Consider the following 14,298-nt stretch of genomic DNA (forward strand, 5'->3'; position numbering starts at 1 on the left):
AATAAAAGCAGTTTCTTTGTAAATGTCATTGTGAAATTAGAATAACTTCTATGCTGTGAGCTATGGAGATTTTAAAAATGGCAACACTTGTTTTAGGACGGCAATCAGTATTGATAAATATCCTGATATTATGTATCAGGATCATAATAAAAAAAAAAATCTGACTGATGCATTTCTAATTAAGTGTTCCTGTGACTCCACAGACACAATCCCTATCTTCCCAGGTAGGCTTTTAATTTGAAATCTCTACAAGAATAGCATTAGTGGTATTTATGAAAATGTATCTTACACTCAGTTTACCCTGGGAGTCATTATAGATCTGGTAATTTCACTCTCACTTCATTGGTAACTGGCTTTGTTTGAGGCAGCTGCTGTTATATGACACTTGTTTGAATACCATTTAGTTTTTTTTTTTTAATTTACAGTATTATCATGAGATTATTTTCTGCAGGGAAGAGCGAGGTCTTTAAGAAGACCCTGCTCTTTTTATTCCACAGGCACAGAGGTGTCCACCACCTGCCGTGTAGCAGTGAACCATGGGGGCTCAGCTGCTGTGATGCTTTGTGCATGGTTCCACTGGCCACATGGGATGTTAGCATGGCTCTGCTAGGTGACACAAGCCACAGCATGGTGACAACTACAGCTTCATGCTCCCTAGGATCAGATGTGCACTGAACTGGAGAGGAGCCCTATGGGTGAAATGGGGGGGGCACTGGTGGGCGAGCGATGGGGGAGAGAGAGTGGACAGTGAGAGAAACCGACAGTCTCTTTCTGTATTTACACTCACAGATCCACACACACTCACACAGACTCACACACACACACACATGCAGTATATGACTAGAAGCCATGGCATGATGGCACACCCTATACATGTCACCATCAGATGTGCATTGACCTTGAGCTGGATGAGTAAATCGCATTGGATCTGGAGTGTGTGTGAGGAGGAAGCTATAGAACAGCAAAGACAGACGGCTGCTCTGTTTACGGCACCCCTCTGTGGAACGAATCGGGCAATGCAACACAGCGACCTATATGATCCTGTACATTATATTATACAGTACACATTTTTAAGCTGCTATCTGCGACTGTGGAGGAGGATCAGTCAAAAAAAAAAAAAAACATAAATTATTTAATATGTCAAGCAACAATCATGGCAACATACAGTACGCCAAAAAGTGTACCCTTTGAGCATTGTAGTGTTTTCAGTAGTCACAAACTGAAGCAGCTGGTCACATGATTAGTCCACATTAGGCTAAATCAATTTTTTTTGTCCTGTTCTGTTCTTTTCTATCTTTTCCATTTTATTTTTTTATGTGTAAATATGTGTAAAGTGGTTAGTTAACAGTACCAAACATTGCCTCCATACAGTTCTATTGAAGCTTTGAAAGATGACTGTTGAAGAGGAGCAGTTTTCTTTGAACTAGATACACGTCTGTGGCATCTGAGTCAATCGGTATGTGTCTTACCTGCTGACAGATCTGCAGGGCTGCGAGGAACCTGGGGTTCGGGCAGCATGGGGCTGTGGTCTTTAGGGGCGTCTGACCCTGCTGGGGGTGTGAGATGCTGGGGCTCCGCTATACTTGGAGGTCTCTCTGCTTGGAAGGGTGCAGCTCCCACCTCCACACTGACCTCCATCCCTCCAGGCTGGGAGAAACCTAAGGCAAAGTACGAGAGACAGGGGAATGAATGACTCAGACTAAACAACACATACAATCTGAACACTGTGAGTGTACATACGGTCTAAACACGCACAGCACGCATGTGAAAAAAAATGGCAGAACCTGTGTGATATTATGAGCGTGTGTACGTCTACAGTCTGTGTGTGTGTTGTCTGAATACACATGAATGGGTGAGATTAGTCAAGATTGCGTGTGTGCCTGAGTGCATGGTGTGTAAGCCAAATTAGTGGAAACTGGGCTACAGAATAATGTTGAGAGCATTCATGGACACAAGTGTCAGCTGTATGTGTATTTTTATGAAAATGTGTGAGTGTGTGTGTGTGTGTGTGTGTGTGTGTGTGTGAGAGAGAGAGAGAGAGAGCATGGGTGTGTGTGAGTCCGAGCCTGGAGCGGTAATACGGTGGCCCAGCGACGACAGGTCTCATTAAGGCAACAGTGAAAGCTGGGTAAGCAGAGGTTGGCAAAGTGAAAGGCATAACTCAGCCTCATAGCTCATACTGTACTATGTGTGTGTGTGTCACTCTGTAGAGTGCCAGCAGATACCAAGTCAGCGACAGCTCCGCATGCGACTTACAAGCTTTGCCTCACGATAATCCATTCATCAGGGCGGATTTTACAACCACAATTTTGAGGTAAGTTGTTGAACCGAAGGGACTTTTTCTAACGAGGAAGGAGCCAACGAGCCAAACCATCCGGATACTGAAATGTCATTTACGCTGTAACGATCCTCAGTGATTGAAGGTTAATGCATGTTTGTAAAACTGTATTTCTAAAAGGTCAGTCTCTTATCTTAACACAACATTTACCAAAGAATTAAAAGTGGAAAACTAACACGTAAGAATTCAGTACAGTATGTATACAGGTAGTGGAAAAGGTATGAGGCCCTACTGGAAATACAGGCAGGACATGAATAGGATAATGTGGAAATTGAAACAAGCATTTACGTGTGACTTCGGTTACTGCTGATCGTTTATGACTGAAGAAAATTGCAAATAAAAAAAGACAATGTACTGAAGAATAATTTCACATATTTTAGTTCTAATTAGTAGCAAAAATACGTTGCTTTTCCTGCTTTTCCGCGCTGAAAGTTGACAGTTAAGGAACAGATATCTGCCTGTGACTGGTCAAATACAAGCTATGCCAAAAGCAAAATAAGTCCTCCACAGAAATGTTGTAGCCACGTAACTGACCTGTTGCACACCTACAGTGTTACGTCTCTGCTAACTAGAGATGTTCCACTTCAACCAGACGGCTCCACACAGTCTCCAGCCTTCAAAGCAGAAGTATTGAAGCAAGATGTTTCAGTGCCTTGTGTCACCATGTGCAAAATTACGTGACCTTCCCAAACGAGGCCTCATCATCACACTGATATGTGTTATTACCCTTTCTGATGCATTATTAGGAAAATACTGTACTGCAGGAAGTAGCGATGTATACTGATAGCAGAAGAAAAAGGCAAGTAATAAAAGAAGACAGACTGGATGGTCACGGGTTCATGCTTCAGCAAGATAATGACCCAAAACAGAAGAAAAGAAATGGACAGAGGCTTCACATGATGGAAGAGCAGGACGGTCTCCAGACTTTAACCCCATGGAGCTGGTTTGGGATGAACTTTCAGAAGGTGAAAGCAAAAGGAACCTGAAAGTTTGTGGCCTTCTTTGCCTCACTGTTGTGAGCTCACCACAGCCCCCTGAGGCCGGAGGGCAGAAAACACCAACTGGTACTTGACGCTTGGTGAGAACGGCAGATGAAGCGGGTGTTTTTTTTTCTTTTCTCTCTCACAAGGAACAACAATAAGCTCATCCCATACTCGAAAACAAACTTTGACAAGCGAAACAAATGCGAGATTCACGCTTTGCTGGAAGTGTTTTCAGACAATATTTTTCAGTTTTACAAGAGAAAAGATTTCAAGGATGAAAACTAACTGGAGGACTAACTAACACCTCCGTAAAAGAGCAGCGCGAAGCCACTTACCCGAGTTTTACTATGTGAGATATGAGGCTGTGTCTCGGCTAATAATGTTAGCTAGCTACTTTTTCTTGCAAGAAAAAAAAAAAAATAGCTTACTTCCTTTGCAGCTCCACTGAAATGACACAATGCAAACACAGCTGGGATGAACAATAAACACAGGCCAGCAGGCTAAGATTTATAAAAAGGGAAGTATTGGAACTTTTGGAAGTTACTTTAAATTGGGTATCTCTGGTGTCAGGTTTATATGATAACTGTAGGATTAGCACAGACTGTCAAAAACCTAAATAACAGTTTTATAATAAAGAGTTAACAGCAGCTCACTCTGTTACAAATAAAGTAAATGCCGGTAGTTAAGATTATGTCAAGTGAGCAAGTTAAACAGTGAGCGTACTGACTATATTCAGTTTGGGATTGACAACCATATTTTCCAAGAAGAGTATTTAATCATATCTGATCTGAGCAGGTGAATAGAGCCTTAGCTAATCCTGACTCCTGAAGTATAGATGTGCAACAGGTGTCACTACAGGAAGTACTATAATGAAACTACGGCTAGTGTTTCATCCAATTTGTCTAATGTCTATGTTGAGCAATGGTGAAGACAATATTTGTATCATCAGCTCAGTAAAAAAAAAACGATAATTTATTACCATTTCATTCAAACTAATTGGTAGCTACTCCTGGTGCAAGCTAACACCTTCCCAGGACCAGAACTATTACTTGGTTTTAGTCATGAAAAATGACTATGAATATTTTTTATAGTTAGTTAAAGAATCCAGATATAATATAATAACCATATAATAAGTTTTCCTTTTAGATGAAAAATATATTGCTATTGGCAAATAAAAATTATATATGACATTTTAAACTCAGGGTTGTGAAGAGTCCATTATGAATAAAATTATATTATGGTCACTACTTCTGCTATTATTATAGAAGTGGTAAGAGTAGCAGCGTTGCAGAGAAAGGAAAAGTTCAAGGAAAACAATGCAAGCTATACCTGAGAAAGCTCCTTTCAGGCCAGCATCCATCATTTGGGCAGGACTGGTCTGAGAGCCCAGAGGATCTGAATAACCTGCCATGGAGGCTGGCAGGACGGAGGCATGGAGGAAGAGGAAAGGGTAGAAGAAAGGAAAAAAGAGAAAAAGTGTGGTAAGGAAGATGATAGATAGAAGACGTAGTCGATGGAGAAAAAGAAGGGAAGGAACAGATGATTAGGAGGTGGTGCTCGGGCAGGAAGGTATTAATAATTTAGAATGGGTGAGGTAGACAACAAGGAGGAGGAGGAAACAAAAGGCGAAAAAGCACTGAAATCAAACACAATCTTTTCTATGGTTCACACTACACAAGTACAATATTGTTTTGAGTATAGTACTGAAATGAGAGGTCTAGTTTCAACTCCAGAATAAACATGTACGTAACTGTACATCATTGCTTTATCACTCAGTCAGGAAATGTGGTCACACCTCTTGCCTGCACGTAATGTATTGTTTGGATTTTTTGTCTTTGTTTAGTTGTACATCTATATTTGTTTCCTGAGAACTACAGACAACCAGACTAAGATTCCTTGCAACATACTTGGCCAATAACATTGACTCTGACTCTGATTTGATATGACAAAATTGTCCTTATTATTACTTGTTGTTTGTCATCCTAGAGGCGGAATGAAGTCTTTGCTTTGGAAGACACAATTTAAGTTTCAAGTCTTAAACTTTGTGTTTCAAGTCCTGCCATTTTTGGGGGGGCGTTGCGAACCAAACACCCTTCTCCCTTCTGCTCCTGCAACATGATGGTCTGCTGTTATACGCATTCAAAGTTGAATGGCTTCACACTTTTTTTCTACTACCATATTTTTTTCACCTCGGCCTTGGTGAGGCTATCGAGTCATTTCGTGTCAAGTTAATCAAGTTTAACATGAAGGCACAAGTCATTGGTGATGAGTAAAAGTTGAGTTGAAAGTCTTTTGAGTTCTTTTAAAGTCGAGTCTAAAGTCTTGAGATTTGTGTGTTTAGTCTGATTTGACTCCATGCTGTTCTTGACAGCTGTTATGTTATGAAATAAAGATCCAACCACTCACAGTTATTCAAAACAGCACTGGATAAATTGTATATGTCTCCAAAATACAGTAAGTCCAATTATTAGCAAGTTACTGTGACTACAAATATAATAAACCTCCTTCCTTGTTCATATTTAAAACTTAAACTTTTTAAGACACCAAAGCAGCATAAACAACACCAAGAAACTACTGCCACACTATCATGGGAGCAGTAGTTTTTTTTTTAAAACATTTTTTTATTTATTTCATTTCATTTGGAAGTGTTGCGTTGGACCTTCGTACCTGATAAGAAGTCTGTAGCCAGGGCCTGCTTCTGGTCAAGCGAGAGTGGCCGCACCTCTCCCTGCGGCTCCGGGCGTGACGCTGATGTCTGTCCCCCCGAGGTCAGCTTACAGCCTGCAGTGACAACACGGATCATCGAACATCAGTTCCCCCTCCTCGCTGATGACGTGTCACTGTACAACCCTAATTTAATGACACGAGGCAACTGAAAACACACTGCGCTGAACACAAATACACACACCTCATTACTCCCTCATACAGCAGGCGTTTACAAAACATAAACAATTCTATATTTTGCACTTACAAAATATTCGCATGGACCCGCGTGAACACTCACACGTGCACCCGCACCTCTCACCTGCCAAATTTCCTCCCAAAAGCAGATATGCCAGTCCCATACAACTCAACATTCAGTGGTGTTTGCTATGTGCTGCTCAGTGCCTCTGTCTCTGTCTGTCTCCACTGCAGCCTCAGCTGGCTCTGAGCTACTAACACTGTGAACCCCCAGTCTCTCTCACACACACACTCACACACAATCGCCACACAAAGAGACACACACACACACACAAGAATGCAATCACAGTCAGGGAGTCTGGGTTTGGTGTGACGTTTCACTGTCTGTCTGGTTCAGGTCCCAGGCCCCGCCAGCTAGCGCCTCCCCTCGCAGCCCACTCCCTCCCTCTCTACTCCTGTAGTCACCCTTCAACTCTTGTGCCAGTCTCCAACCAGAGGTCCTGAGTGGACCGCAGAGGTTGGACCCCCGACTGGCTGATTTAATGTGGCTGTTTGGGTGTGAGAGGTTAAAAAAAAAAAAAAAAAAAAAAATGGAAGGAGAAGAGGGGGAATGAGGAGAAAGAGGGAGGGACGGGCGAGGGTCAGAGAGGAACATGGAGGGACGAAGAAACTACGAGTTACAGAAAGACGCCAAAGAATGAGAGAAAAGCGAGAAAGATGAGCTACAAAATGAGTAAGGGAAAACAGAAATGTAAGGAGGAAAAAAGGGAGAGGCGAATGGGGGAAAGGAGGGAAGAAGGATATACAGGAAGGAAGTGAGGCAGAGGAGTAACGAGGGAGGGGAGGAGCGGAGGAAAGACGGAGGGAGGCACCAGTGGCAACCCTCTCCCAGCAGCGTCCACAGAGGGTGACAGTGAGGCGAACAGACAGGATGCCACCCAAAGTCACAAACGCTTCCATATATCAGACACACACAGAGGCCATGGCGGAGTGTGCATTGTCTGTCTCGACAGGACGCAGAAAACACTCCGTCGGCAGGGTCACCGATTGATTCAAAAACACTAGTGCAGCGGTGCTCGTCCTCGCTGTCTCAACTTCTGTCTGTCTGCCTGTCTTTGTGTCTCCCTCTGCCTTGTAAACAAACATTTGGGGGGGGGGGGGAATAACGGGAGACGTGCAGGGTCACAGCAGACTCTCCCTGGCCGAAACAAGCACACCTACACGCACTGAGCGTCTTCTGCCCTTCTTCGTTAAGTCAGTGAAGCAAAAAAACGTTGCAGGAAACCAGGCGGCTGTTTCCCCTGCTGTGCTGTGCTGCTGTCCAAGGTGCTGAAATCAGCCTAAGCAGCTTTGAAAGGGCAGTCAGGAGCACTGGTACGAAAAACCTTTAATACATGTCCCTATTTACTTTTTCAGCCTTTACTGAACCAAGTGGCTTGACTCGGGTGGATCACAGTCGTATTTAAAGCTGTGGCCAGAGGGTGTTTTTTTTGTATCTGGGGGAGGGAGGTTACACAAATACATAACCTCAAAGCTGGTAGCTGTCTGGTAGTTTCCCCATCATTCAAAGAAAACATCTTTTGGGCAAAATCAGAAGCCATATTAGCAGACGCAGATGACATAACTAGAGAGTTAGAGTAGATGCTTATTATAGTGGCGCCTAAAATGATAATTTCAGTAGTTACGATGCTGTACTCGGTAAGTTGACCGGGGAACGCTGCCACATAGTTGGACAGGGCATGAAAATCAAGCAGTTTTAAACAATCTCTTAGGTTAGTCAAACTTATTTAGTTGTAAATATCCATCCATCAAACATCCATCTCACTCACTACAGTTGTGTTCCTACATTTTTTTTTTGTACAATGACAGATTTTTACAAACATTTCAGGTGCTCTCAATTTTGGTTTTGCCTCAAAAGAAAGTGTTTTTTTTTTTTTTTTAATTAATATCTACACCAGACTGGGCATAAAATTAAGATTTCAGAAAATATGACTGTTCCTAAGGCTCCTTCTAGTTCAGACAAATTTTGGTTCAGTCCACCAGAGAAAATTTCATGCTGTGTGCACTGTGTTTAATGTACCGGTAGAGGACTGCTCAACTTGAAAGAGGGAGGAAGACTTACTTTGATGCATCAAATGTGGGTGTGTGAGGTTTTTTTTTTTTTCTTTTTTCTTTTGGAACGTATCCCATGAATTGTTCCTAGCGGGTGAATCAGTGCTCGACAGGAGGCTCATTACAGTGACATCACTCATCATGACTACTTGACCTTTAACAACTGTCCCCCTTCTAGACCAGAAAAGATAATCACTACTGGACTTCTGTAGCATCACCAAACTTTGGTAGAACATCTTTCACATTGGAGCACACAGAAGCAGTATTACTGACGCCAAAGTCTAACTTCAGATCTGTAATGACGAAAAAAAAAGGCCAAAAAAAAACTATGTGGTGGGACTTTGTCAGGTCAATGTGCGAAACTGAGGAAGTAGTTGAAAGCTGTTGAGGAACTGATGCTGAGGAACAACTGCTTTCAACAGGAAGTAGCTAAAGCCTGTTTGAGAAGTTGCTAAATGTCACTAGGTGATGTAATACGTTAATGAGCATATGATGACATCATAAACTATAAATCACATGGTTCACATGGGGGTGACAGATGTGACACATGTTTGAATGTGCACTCTTTGGTGTAAAAAATATATATATCGAAAGAGAAAACTGTTACTAATTATCTAAACTAACCTGCTTTCAAATGTCAAAACCAGTGTTTTCATATTATCACATCTACAGTTTGTGGTGAAAAAGAGCTGCAACTTTTCACAACTACTGAACAGACTTTCCTAAACCATACAAGAAACGCAGTGAAAGCTGTCACTTCTGTTCTTTCTCTCGAGCAGTAAGAGGTAAGTGAAACTGATGCTGATGTATTGTATTGTATTGTATTGTATTGTATTGTATTGTATTGATGTGGAAAGTTGTGTCGAAACCTGCTGTTTCTTTGATTCAGTCACCGGAAAATGTAATGCATTAACTAACGTAAACGTAGGTGTAAGAAAAAAAAAAAATACTGACAAATGTTGGTATGAGCAACTTTAGCTTTAACTTTAGTTAGCAAGGCCGCTGAAAATAACATACGGACACTTTATATTAATTAAAAAGACTGCTGATAAAATAAAGCCTTAAAATTCTGTTTTACAAAAGACATTGGCCTGATGTAACCCCAATTATCTAAGTAGGAGACAAGGAGACGACCTTTGCCTCTAACAGGCAGCAGCACAAAAGTGTGACTTCTGCCACTAAGACTTAAATATCTGATCCTGTGTTTAGTGTGAGCTAAATTTCCAAATTATGTAAGAGCTGCTGCTGCTGGGGGGAGGTTGCTGACCTCAGTATGAGGACGAAGCACTGCAAGACAGACTGGAGCAGCTATCAGTTTGACGGCTGAACTTTATCGTCTCAGAGGCATCCGAGGACACACACACACACACACACTCAGAGCTTCTCTGCTGTAGCTGCACTAATGTGGACAAACAAATGCGCATGCACAGACACACACACACACAAGCATGCGAGCACACAGTAACACATGCAAACACACTCAAAGAACGCACTCATGCTCAGACAGAGAAACACCCACACAACATGATGGCAGACAGACAGCCACAAAGTCAGACCCCATGCTTGGTGGACACTTGGCTGACCTGACAGAATAAAATGGATAAATATAGCATAGAATGAACTCACACACACACACACACACACACACAGACACATTAGTCTTGCCTAATCCTACTCATGCATGGACAAGTTAGGGAAGTGGCGTCGGAGCCCTATGAGGATTGTTCTGAGGACAAGCAGCAGATTCAGGATCAGTTGAGGAGGTGGTGCAGGGGTCAGTGGAGGAACGCCGCTATTCAAACTTTGTTATGATAACGTCCCCGCCATTTGAAATGTGACTCAGGCCATAATTACACTTTCTTTTCCAGTGACATTTTCACCAGCTGATTACACCCGAGATGTTTGGGCATGAAATCATCGCTTCTTCTCACCACTTTGTCAGATTTTTAATACCATATACGGCGTCTTGAACGTATTATGACACTGGGACACAAGACACAAATCACAGTGCTGGCTAGAGACTGTATCAAGCATATTGTGTGCCCCCCCTGTGTGTGTGATAATTCATTTCATAGTAATCACCGAAAATCAAGGAAATAAAAATAGCAGTTAGATATTTTTGAATGAGTTATTCTTTAGTTAACCAACATATTTAATATATAATCAATCACCCCACCCTACCTACAGATTTTACCTTTCCACACCTACAATGCTGCCGCTATGACCACACCTCCCTTGAGGGTTAAATAAATCTATCTATTGATTAAAGCTGTGCTCACACACACACACACACACACAAGTGTTTATCATTCTGGCTGATTCGACCCATGCTGAGGCTGAAGGGGGAGATTACGTAAGGCTGGAAGATGTCAATCAATCAGTTTGTACACACCTACACAGTTGTGAAAAGAGGCCTAATCAGGCAGTATTAATGAGAACACCTGTAATTATGGTGATCATAGGTAATTCTGGGTATGTGAAGCCTTTAATTCAACTTTTGGAAACTGTCAAAAGTTTTGCATTTTTCTAAGAAATATTAAAGACACCTTAATACAACTGAATGTTAAACAAGATATGGGGCCAATGCTACCACTGGTCTTATTTTTGTGTCATGTGCGGCGGGGACACTCTGCGTGGACCGATGTCCGCACAGGATCGGCGCAGAGACCCTTGCGGACTTTGGCAGATGACAAAATTTACGTCATGCAGACTCTTACAGACATGCAGACGAGGAAACCATGAATTGGCCTTGACACAGTATCAAAGGAGCAACTGTGATCTTCCCACTGTTTCAGCCAGCTAGAGGGACCCTGTGCCAGGCCGGGGCCAAGACAATGGGCTTGTGAGACACACACACACACACACACACATACATATCCCATCACAGTAAAGCATAGAGTGAGGATACTAAAACAAAAAGGAGAGGAAAGGGATGAAGGGTTGAACTACTAATGTATACGTAATGACCTTTAATTTCCTGATGATTAGTATATTTTGCGAGGAGTTTAATCCCTTCCTCAGTTAACCTAAGTTTTTTTTCCTAGTACGACTTTCCCATCAGTGAAACTCAACACATCCTGTAGATGTTTCACATAAAAAGTCTTCCTGTGTCTCCGTGGGCATAATGCCATTTTCCTTCCATGCTTTTATTGCAAAATTCTGCAGGAAATGTATTTGGTTTCACTGACAGTAGCTTGAAAGCAATAAAAAAAAAACAATAAAATAAATAAAAACAGTATTTATATATACAGTGGAGGTGAGTATGACATGACCCTCTGATAGAATTATTATGACTGTGAATCACTATTGAGGTGTTTTTACACTGCACCTAGTTTGTGCAAGTGGCAGAAGTATAAATAAACTGTATGACATTCGACACACGCACATACAATTACTCTAAACTGTGAAATAGTTCATCTTAAGCTGGACTTTGAACTTGTACGGTCGTCACTCAGCTGAAGCCTAGCCTAAGGTATCCCAGCTTGTTCTCCATTCTCATGTTCTCTCATATGGCTGACACTCTGTGGCTAGTCTCTGTCCTCCGGCTGACCCAGCCTCAGCGTGATCCTCCGCCTCACCCTCCATTTTTCCTAGATGGAATAGATGAACCATACTGGCTGGGTCAGGACTACTATTGGACCAGGAGCAAAAAAAAAAAAAAGAAGAAAAAAAAAACAAAAGAGACACATTAGTAGTTCAGTGGCAAACAAGGGTAACCTCTGATGCGCAGTAAACCACATTAACCATGGCTGTTTTAAGAAGCCGTTGAGCCACTTTTCCTTGAACCTCCTCTGCGAGAGAGAATATATATTGGCTCTTTCATCAGATGGGCATCCTCTGGAAAATAAGGTCATGGCCCAGTTTGGATCTGTAAGAAACCAGGGCATAACTCACATCATGTATACATGTATATCAGGCAGCTCTTACGTTGGCATTATAAGTGACTCTATTCCTCCACAGGAAACCTAAGGAACAAGCAGAAGAGATGTTCTTTCTGATGGCTTCATCAAAATTTCCCCATCAGTTTGGTTCATTTGATTATCATTACAGCTTATTTCCATCTAAGCTAAATACCAAACCTGGCTGTTTTTCAATCTACTCCTATTCTAGATTCAACATGGGCGTCCTATGGTTTGCTTTAACAAAACTGTCTAATCTGGGATGAGCCGGCAGGATAGGCTGAAGTCCTGCAGTTGTCCTCCAGCTGACCCCAGCTTCGGCCTGCTCCTCTGCCTCAGCCTCAGCTCCTCAGGCTGGGACAGACACGATGAACTGGCTGGGTCATGGCCACTGCAGGACTACAGGCACATGGTGATGGTTCACCGAGAGGACAGAGAACTATACCCTGATGAGGACTAACATCCAGAGTGTCCTGTTGATTCAACCACAACAGGGCATTAATCATGAACCTCGAATCAGGTTGAATCAGCCAGTAGTTCCCTTTGTCTCCACCTTTACCTGCAACTGCCATCTATGAACTTTGTAAGAGTGTGAATGTACGAAGCTTTAGAGTGTAATTTATTTTTTAGACCCAGGTCCGGTCCATGTCCTTGTACAGGTAATGGAAACTGTATTCCTGTATATTCCTCATTCCTTCCAAGAATATGGAAAAGAAATGCTACAGAGAATTAATTTAATAACAAAGAGTAAAAGCTGAGTGTGAAAAGAGAGAATGAGAGAGAGAGAGAGAGAGAGATCAGATGAGGCTAGATGAGGTCAGGTGAGAGAAAGAGAAAATAAAATCTGGAGAAGGGATCAGAAGAGGCTCCTATAGCACCTCTGAGGCTAAATATGTTGTTTAATGACATCCATATGATGCTAACCGAGCCACAACTTGAAGGGTTTCCCCTCGTACTCTGACATACTTCAAGGCTTTCCTAACCACCAAGCATTCAGCCTCAGCTAAATACTATATATAAGTTCTTCCTCCAGTGGCTCTGTGTGTAGGGATCTGACCAGTTATTATAGAAGATCAAAGCTGGGTCTAGTCTTTGTTAATCCAGCCAACGTTTAATTTCTGCTCAGCTTTTGCTTCAGCAGTTGGGGCACATGAACTTAAAGCACACAGACGATACAACCCACATCTACAAAAACTACAGTATATCCAGGTATCTCTTTTGGTGAATAGTGATGTACAGCATATGAGCACTGATGTAAACAATTCATGAAGCAGAGGATAGATCACACATTTTTTTCAGCGATTTATAAAGATCTGATTGGAAGACTATTGCTCATCTATACCAACTAACAACTACAAAACATTTTTGGGACATTTTGCTAATGCTAATTGCTGGTTTACTTTTTTCTTTTCAGCCGTGATTACGAATGTCTTTCTAAATGAAGGCATGCCAGGTTTGTCTGCTGTCTAAGACAGAGAAGGGGACCAGGCTGTGCAGGGTGAGAAGTCAGGAGGCTAATGCCGTTATGGTACTAATTCACTGTGTGAGAGGGTGATGTGCATTGACAGGCGGTAGAGAAGCAAGGTGCATTGGATGTGACAACGTCTCTGTAGTGTGTGTGGGTTTATGTTTCTGCATGAAGCAGATGGATGATAGGACCTGCAGGTATCTTTAACACACAACACACACACAGACACACACGGCTGCCTGTGAAAACCGTCTTCTCCCTCCATCCTGGCTTCCTTTCTTTGAATCCCGGCCTTTTATGCCATTGTGTCTTCCACACCTCCTTGTCCTAGCCTGAAAACAAGCCTGTGTTTGTCTGTCTGGAAAGAGAAAACTAACACTGAGGCAATCCCTGCGTGGCTATTTTAATCCCACCCTAACTTTCTCTTGACCTTCTTCACGTCTATGTTTGTTAGTTTTTATTAGCGGGATGAAGGAGTTGAGCTACTGCGACGGATTTTCTGACTAGCCTCGAAATTTTGTTCGCTCATATTTGCATCCCAGCTGTCATGCTTTCCAGCGCTCCTCACTGTCATGGATCGCAGTTCATTCTACTGAG

At 42.3% G+C, this 14,298-nt stretch overlaps 1 protein-coding gene across 1 annotated transcript in view; it reads right to left on the bottom strand.

Annotated features, from left to right (window-relative positions):
* The window catches only part of LOC121200238 (microtubule-associated protein 4), a 101,081-nt gene that overhangs the window by 50,363 nt on the left and 36,420 nt on the right, over positions 1-14,298 (bottom strand). The window contains exons 4-6 of the mRNA XM_041065402.1: positions 5,989-6,102; positions 4,651-4,737; positions 1,470-1,658 (exon numbers count right to left, since the gene is read on the bottom strand). Of these exons, the coding sequence (XP_040921336.1) occupies positions 1,470-1,658; positions 4,651-4,737; positions 5,989-6,102 (390 nt within the window). The remainder of the gene's footprint in view (positions 1-1,469; positions 1,659-4,650; positions 4,738-5,988; positions 6,103-14,298) is intronic.

The sequence above is a fragment of the Toxotes jaculatrix genome, chromosome 20 (genome assembly GCF_017976425.1).
Source record: "Toxotes jaculatrix isolate fToxJac2 chromosome 20, fToxJac2.pri, whole genome shotgun sequence".
Taxonomy (NCBI): domain Eukaryota; kingdom Metazoa; phylum Chordata; class Actinopteri; family Toxotidae; genus Toxotes; species Toxotes jaculatrix.